We start from the raw sequence: 8,466 nt of genomic DNA, 5'->3' as shown, positions 1-8,466 counted from the left end.
TTTATTTATTTAATAAAAATTAAACAAGTTTTAAACTTAAAAAAATTTTATTTAAAAAAATTCATTAAAAAATAATATCAATAAATTAGAATAAATTAGAAGATGAGCACATTCTTATATTATCAAGATTTAATTACTTATGCCTCATGGTTTCATAAATTAAGTGGCTCTTATGGCTGTAAACTCGATCTCTCTTGAACGGACACAAATCCCTTGAACTGGCTCTCTTGTCCTTTTGTAACGTTACAACAACAAGTACAGCATTATTTCGGAAAAATAGTCAACACACAACATCAGCAGTGTTTTTATGAAATATAACTTAGCAATGCACGGACACTAATGACCTTGAAAACAACACATTTGTCTTGAGCTTTAATTATCTTTTAATAAAGAAACATTTTTTATTTCATGACAAGAGCACTTCCGTCACCAACTTGTCTAGATTCATGGATGATGAACCACCTGGACGAGTGGCCTCGAGAGCTAACCTCTTCCACTCCATGGCTTTCTTCTTCATTTTCTTACCTTCTTCTCCTTCCATCAGCTCTCTCACTTGTTTTTCCACATTTTCTCTCGTTACATTGCTATCAATCTCCATTCCAATTGCCCACTCATTGCATGTATACCGACAGTTTGTTTGCCGATCACCGATGGATGGCCAAGAAAACATAGGCACGCCAGAAGAAATGCTTTCAACTGTGGAACCCCAACCACAATGCGTTAGAAAACCTCCAATAGATGGGTGGTTGAGAACTTCCTGTTGTGGACACCAACTACAAATAAAGCCCCTTTCTTTTGTTTCTTCAGTGAATTCTGGTGGCAATATCGCGGAGTCGCCGGCGATCATGTCAGGTCGTATTATCCATAAAAACAGGTGACCACTTTTAGAAAGTCCCATTCCAAATTCAACGAGCTGCTCTTTAGTAGCCACTGCTATGCTACCAAAATTCACATAAATTACCGAGTTGGGTTTCTTGGAATCAAGCCATTGGAGACACTCAACTTCTTCTTTCCATAGGTTACAATCAATAGAATCTAGATCATCTTCTTGAATTTGATTGAGAAGTAATTGAAGTGGACCGATTGTGTAGACACGAGGAAACATAGAGTAAAGGGAAGTCAGGACTTCTTGCTCCAAAACATCGAAAGTATGGAAAATGACTGCAGAACCTGAATGAGATCTCTCAACAGATTCCATGCAGAAGTTAAACAGACAGTCATTTGGATCTATTGTGCGAATAATGTATGTCACTGTAATTTAAAAGTGTTTTTTAAAAAAATTAAAAAAATTTATTTTTTATGTGGCTTTAAATTAATATATTTTTTATATTTTTAAATTATTTTAATATACTAATATTAAAATTAATTTTTATGGAATAAAAAAAATATGATTTAAATACATCTACTCATAAAAAAACACTTTAAAAATCAACAACTATCATATTTCCAAACTTAAAAAATCCTTTTATCATATATCTTTCATTCCTGGAATCCAGTCTACTACTCCGTCTGGATAGCTATTTGTTAAAAAGCTCTCGTCTGCAATTCAAAATTGAATGCAAGGCTAATTTGGTAAACGTCAGGGTTAATTTGTGAACATTATGCTTGTATAGGAGGACAATGACTGGAGATAAATTGAAAGAGAGCAAAAGTCAATAGTTTGTGATGAAAGGTAGTGTTGAAAGAGACAGTAATGATGCGACGAGCACCATCTCTACCATAGTATTTCTAAATATAATCACTTTGCTAAGATCTTATAACCAATAAAAAGGAAAAACAAACGATGAAATTATGTGGCTAAAAAGGTAACATGGAAATACTCATAATTATCTGCACATGGATGAACATGAACTCGAGAATATTACAAAGAATTTATGTTTTTTTTAAAAAAACATAGTTAATTGGTCAAGAGAAACTTGAATTCTTGGTCAAATCCATCTATGCTATCTTTTAATTTTTTCAAGTCCGGACCCTTGAACTACTAGATCAAGACAATCTAACACCTCCGTTGGGATCTCTTAGTTTCTATTCATGAAACTTGGAAGGGAATAGTCACTCGTGCACATCCACTTAATGGGGTTTAGTGGACAGAAACCTAAGGAATCCTAACGGAGGCGATACGTTGTCTTAATATGATAGTTTTATGGATCAAAGGTGATGTGATGACCTTTGTGTGTAGTAGTTTTGCTAGTTTAATCATTGACTTTATATTGCTTTGAAAAGGGCTAGGGAGACAGACTGCATGAGGCTTCTGATCAGCTAAAATTTTACAAGTTATGCCTCGAGCTCGCTCTTTCTTTCTCTATTTCCTCTGCTACTTGAGTTTCTGCTATCTATGTTAAAGTGAACACACCCATCACCAACTTATATTTATCAATTTTGAAGGATAAAACACTGCTAAATTGAACGTGGTTGTCAAGGGATTGTTTTATTTATTTTCGATATCGCATGGATTAATTAATTTCTCTCTTAAAATTTCGTGATTGAGTTATAATTAACTCTCAATCTGTGGAGATTTTAATAGAGACCAGTATGGCAACAGATTTTCTCTTTAATTTTGTCAAATGCAAAGAAATCTGGAACACACATGAGCCAAAATATGATCAGAAAAGCAAGCACCCTTGTGGACAATAAGCCAACTTCGCGTTTTATTTATTCCTATCCTTGCACTGTATTTTTCTCCGCAGGAGCCAAAATATGATCACCCTTGTGGACAATAAGCCAACTTCGCGGAAGAATCAAGAGCAAACAGATGAAGACAACTTATATAGAAACCAGAGCACAATAATTTATTAAACCAATGACTTTGACGGACTCTCTTGTCCATTGCAAAAGATTCCACACTCAACAGTAGCCAGCCATGAGATTTAGCAATAATTTATATTAAAAATTATTTTGATATATTTATATTAAAATAATTTAAAATAAAATATTATTTTAATATATTTATAAATAAAAAATATTTTAAAATGTAACTGCTATCATTTCTCTAAACACAAGGTTATGTCATAAAATATAATAATGATTATTTTTTAAAATATTTTTTATTTGAAAATATACTAAAATAATATTTTTATTTATTTTTTAAAAATATTTTTTACATCAACACATCAAAATAATTTAAAAATATATATATAAATTAATTTTAATTTAAAAATTAAATTTTAATGAAAAACTATTTGTAACTTCAATAGCAGAATTTTTAATTAAAAAATTAAATTTTAATGAAAACTATTTGTAACTTCAATAGCAGAATACATGAGATGTTAATTGGAAATATATGCACCCACCACAATAACTTTAGAAAACAATACGGGAATATAGTGTTTCTGTGTCATGTTTTGAGCTTAAATTATTTTTTTGTTAAACGTCACAAGTTTTGCGTCGTGACAGAAGCACTTCTTTCACCAACTTGTCTAAATTCATGGTTGATGAGCCCGTGGGACCACTGGCCTCCTCTGCTAGTTTTTTCCATTCTGTGGCTTTATCCTTCATTTTCTTACCTCTGTCTCCCTCCATCAACTCTCTCACAAGCTTCTCCACATTATCACTTTTCACATTGCTATCAATCTCCATTCCAATTCCCCACTTAGTGCATGTATACCTACAATTTGTTTGTTGATCACCAGCGAATGGTAAACAAAGCATAGGCACACCAGAAGAAATGCTCTCAATTGTGGAACCCCAGCCACAATGCGTTAGAAAACCTCCAATTGATGGGTGGTTGAGGACAACTTCTTGTGGACACCAACTACAAATAAAGCCCCTTTCTTTTGTTTCTTCAGTGAATTCTGGTGGCAATATCGCGGAGTCGCCGGCGATCATGTCAGGTCGTATTATCCATAAAAACAGGTGACCACTTTTAGAAAGTCCCATTCCAAATTCAACGAGCTGCTCTTTAGTAGCCACTGCTATGCTACCAAAATTCACATAAATTACCGAGTTGGGTTTCTTGGAATCAAGCCATTGGAGACACTCAACTTCTTCTATCCATAGGTTACAATCAATAGAATTTAGATCATCTTCTTGGATTTGATTGAGAAGTGATTGAAGTGGACCGATTGTGTAGACACGAGGGAACATAGGATAAAGGGCAGTCAGGACTTCTTGCTCTAAAACATCAAAAGTATGGAAAATGACCGCAGAAGCTGAAGGAGCTCTCTCAGCGCATCCTAGGCAGAAGTTGAACATAAAATCAGTTGCATCTGTTGTACGAACAAAACTTGGAAGATCTCTTATCCGTATATCTTTCATTCCTGGAATCCAGTCTACTACCTTTTCTAGGAAGCCATTTGTTAAAAAGCTCTCATCTGAAACAAAATTGAGAAAATCAATATCTTTTAATCAATAGAGCTATCTAAATAGCTAGCAATGAATGAGCAGACAGATAACGACTTTCTTTATATGTGTAAGCAGAGATTCACTGATACAAAATCCTAGAAGAACTAAAAGCGGTCTAAGCGCATTGTAGAGAAGATATGAACTCCCTAATAAAAGAAGGAAAAGACTGAATTATATATAATCCATACAGAATCCGCGCATAATATATATATATATATATACACACACACAATACCCAGTAGTCTTTCCAATTAACTAGACGAAAATCGAAGAATGGATTTTTTTTGGTAACGTAAATAATTTTTAGTTTAATAAATAGTTTTTTAACTGATATTTCAGACTAAAAGAGGTATCAATTTTTTACTTTTGTATTGAAATCGGATTTGAACATCTTTGGATCTATTTAATAAATATTGGTGTGGATCTCAGTTTCTTGAAAAAAAATTAAAAATTTATCTTATCATAATAATTAGTTTTATGGTTTCCAACTTTTAGATCCCAGAAACTAGTTTTATTTATTTATTTGTTTACCACTATCTATCCTTTTAACGGCAAGAACAACAAATAGGCTTTTAATTTTTCTCTTATTCATACCTTTCAGTGGTGTAAGACCTCTTTGTTTGAGCGCCTTGTATTGTTTAAAGCCCATGAAGCTGCAAGCGGAGATGGTAAATAACAGCGCAATCGGAATTTGGTGCATCTCAGCCGAAGTGATAGCTACTGGCATGAAACCATCAGAAAGGATGCAGGTCACTGGGGGCGAATCAGAAGCTGCTGTGTCATTGAGCTTGTCAAGAACTTCATTAAACGGATCCAGCAAGTTCTTCGAGGCAGCCTCACCAACTACATGGATATCTGGGATGGCATTCTCATCTGGAGGAGGAAGGCCATCTGGAATGGACTCGAACCGAAAGTCGGGCAACCCATTCAGGGAATCAGGACCTCTAGATTTAAGTAAACGCTTATGGGTAAACTCTGTGTTGACAAAGGTGATGTGAAAACCTTTGTGATGCAGTAGTTTTGCTAGTTTAAGCATTGACTTTATATGGCTTTGAAATGGGCTAGGGACACAGACTGCATGAGGCTTATGATCAGCTAAAACACTGTAATCCATCTCCCTAACTCACTCTTCGTTTCCCCGTTTGCTCCAAGTTCCCTTCAATTTAGAGATTCTACTCTTACATATAGCAATAGTTAAGTTATGCTATTGCTGCTACAGTTGTTTTCTTTTTTTTAATTAATAGATATGACTTCTAATAGAAGTCACATACGACAGAATTTATTTTATATTTAATCTTAAAGATATAATGGAAATCTGAAACCTCATGCTTCTTTCTCTACTTGCTCTTCGATCTGTGCAATTTAGAGATTCTACTCTTACTGTCTTACATACAGCCATAATTACGTTATGCTATTGCAGCAACTATTTGTTTGTCCGCGAAACTGAATCCAAAATTGGCACACATAGCATACATTTAGTCCTTGTGTTTATCAATATTTATTTAATTAATTAGTCGTCATAGTTTAGTAATTAAATATTTAGCCCTTATGGTTGTAAATTTCTTTTCAATATATAGAGTTAATTATAATAATTATTAAATCTAGTTCGGTCCGGCATGTTAGGTAGATCTACCCAGTAATCTAATGATATGTAATCTAGCTTATACCAAGTTTCATTTCGAACCGGTTTGAAACTGAATTTTTTTATTTTTTATATAAAATAATATTATTTATTTAAAAACTGAAATGACACCATTTTAAAATTGATTCAATAAACTCGTGGCTTGCCTTTGAATCAAGTCAAGCCTTGAGACAAGTCTCATAACTATATTCATTATAACTTAGTCCCTACTAGTATCAAGATTTAATTAATTACATCCTCGTGGTTTAATAAATTAAATATTTAATCATTTTTGTAAATCTATTTATAATTTAATTATTTTTGTAAATTTCATGTCTTTTTCTAATTTATTTAAAAAAATAGAAAAATAAACAACATGAAAAGATAGATGAGAAAAGAAAACCTTTTTTTATGGACAAAATACTACTAAATTAAACATGACTGTCCAAATACTATTTTATTAATTTTCAATATCAGTGAAATTAATTAATTTTTTGATAAAAGAGTAGACACTTTGTTCTCTTAATTTTGATGTCACTGTCTGATCTTAATTAGTTTTTCAAATTAACAGAAATCTGAAACCACACGTTTTATTGTTTTTCTCCTGATAAAGCTAACCCAAATACATGATGATGAAAATAGTGTGGTTACTTTTCAAAATATTTTTTATTTACAAATATTTTAAAATAATATTTTTTTTAATTTAAAAAAAAATTATTTTTGATATTAACTCATCAAAATAATCTAAAAATACTAAAAAATATTAATTTAAAAAAAATAACAAAATTTTATAATTTTTTAAAAATACTTTTAAAATACAAAAACAAACAATCCAACACCAACTTAATTTGCAGAATAGCAAACCGCAAAGAATTCTTCAGATGAAGACAAGTCAAAAATCATAAAATGATTGGATAATCAAACAAGTTAGATATTTGTTTAGTTTGTAATCATTTCGACAATGAATCTCAAAATTTAAGATATTGAAAAAAAAACCTAATATATTAGATAATTGATTAATATCTTAGTTCAAGCAATTTAATATATTCTCTCTAGTCCAGATGTTTAGTGACTTGATATAAAAAGGTTAAGGAGTTGGTAACTAGTAGCTGGTAATGTTAGTAAGTTAAGGTGACCAGTAATTATGTTAGTAGAAGAAGATGATGCCTAGTAAGGCAAGTAACTGATAACTATATTAGTAGCAGCAGCAGCAGGTGGTGCCTAACTTACCAGGTAACCAGTAGTTATGGTTATGGTTGACAAAAATGTTTTTTTGACACGACACGAAATATACAATATAAACTCGGATCGTAAAATTGAATTGTAAAATCATAAGTTAAATGTTTTAACTAATTATATATTGACAATTTCAGTCAAGTATTAAATAATAATATAACCCAATTAAAATAAAAGTGAAATAAATAATAGAAAAATCCAAACATTTTAAAATACATAATTCAAATAATTATTCACACATAATTTAAATAACTTAAAAATATGATATTTCTTATGCTTCAATTATGACCATCTGACTGCTCTGGTTAATTAGACACAAGCCCATTACACTAATCACAAACTCTACTTCGGTAACCAAAACTAGCATCATCATCCGATTATGCAAACATGGAAGTCACGATTTTCAATTTTGAAGGCACAAACTATGACATAGACAAGGAAGTGAATGCAGGGTTTATCAGCAGGCATATCTAACAACATCTTCTCAAATAACCATCTTGCAGGATGTAGTGATGGTGACTTAGAACAAGCATACATAGGAGTATCAAGGTCACTCCTTTTATCTTCTAAGTTGCTAGCATCATGAATGATACTCACAAAATACTTTGGAAAGCGTAAGTGCATATTCATAATAGAATTAATAAAAATCATCTGCAGAGTTTGCAGACCCTTAACTTCATTACTCCAAGAGTCAAGCATGCCATTTTATTCTATATATTTGCCAGCTAAAACAGAGGAATATGCCAATTTAAATAAATATACCAATTCAATCTCTTCACGCTGCAAATAGCTTTTTCACCCAATGATGTGCTCAACGGTTGGGTTGCTGCATTTGAAATCAAGAAATTCCAACGATGAATGACGAAGGAAAAAGATCAGTGAATCCAAAATAACAAATCTAGCATAGAAATCATAAAAGTAGTTATCCAAGCATAACAAAATGTTCCTCTGTTTCATCTAATTTTACACAGAATACTAAACAGTTGAATTTGCAACACATTATGCATTTCGAATATCGAGCCCTTAATTATCAGATTGCACAAGTTTTGCAAGATGCCTTTCAACCCTTTATTCTTTGTTAAAACAATTTCATAAAATCTGTACTTCAAAGTTTAGACTTTAAACCCACTTTACAGGATGCCTTTCTTGAGTCCATTACCATTAGTTTGTACTACAAAGTTAGTAATTTGGCAACAGTTTGGGTGCCATTCTGTCTTAAAAAGAATTGAAAAGGATTCATGGATCAATTAATATTCTTGGAACGAAAC

At 32.0% G+C, this 8,466-nt stretch overlaps 1 protein-coding gene across 4 annotated transcripts in view; it reads right to left on the bottom strand.

The window, feature by feature from the left end:
* Nucleotides 1-365: 365 nt before the first annotated feature.
* The window catches only part of LOC105118610 (7-deoxyloganetin glucosyltransferase-like), a 15,565-nt gene continuing 7,464 nt past the window's right edge, over nucleotides 366-8,466 (bottom strand). Inside the window, exons 1-2 of one of the 4 annotated variants that reach the window (XM_011016585.1) lie at nucleotides 4,936-5,890; nucleotides 3,252-4,310 (exon numbers count right to left, since the gene is read on the bottom strand). In XM_011016585.1, the coding sequence (XP_011014887.1) occupies nucleotides 3,364-4,310; nucleotides 4,936-5,455 (1,467 nt within the window). In that variant the 5' untranslated portion in view covers nucleotides 5,456-5,890 and the 3' untranslated portion in view covers nucleotides 3,252-3,363. Of the gene's footprint in view, nucleotides 730-3,251; nucleotides 4,311-4,935; nucleotides 5,891-8,466 lie in introns of those variants that run through there. The other 3 variants (XM_011016587.1, XM_011016584.1, XM_011016586.1) reach the window with 3 other exon arrangements.

This window comes from Populus euphratica, unplaced genomic scaffold (assembly GCF_000495115.2).
Source record: "Populus euphratica unplaced genomic scaffold, PopEup_1.0 scaffold2077.1, whole genome shotgun sequence".
Classification (NCBI taxonomy): Eukaryota; Viridiplantae; Streptophyta; class Magnoliopsida; order Malpighiales; family Salicaceae; genus Populus; species Populus euphratica.
The sequence above is the reverse complement of the archived record's forward strand: the minus strand, read 5'-3'. Positions and strand labels throughout refer to the sequence as shown.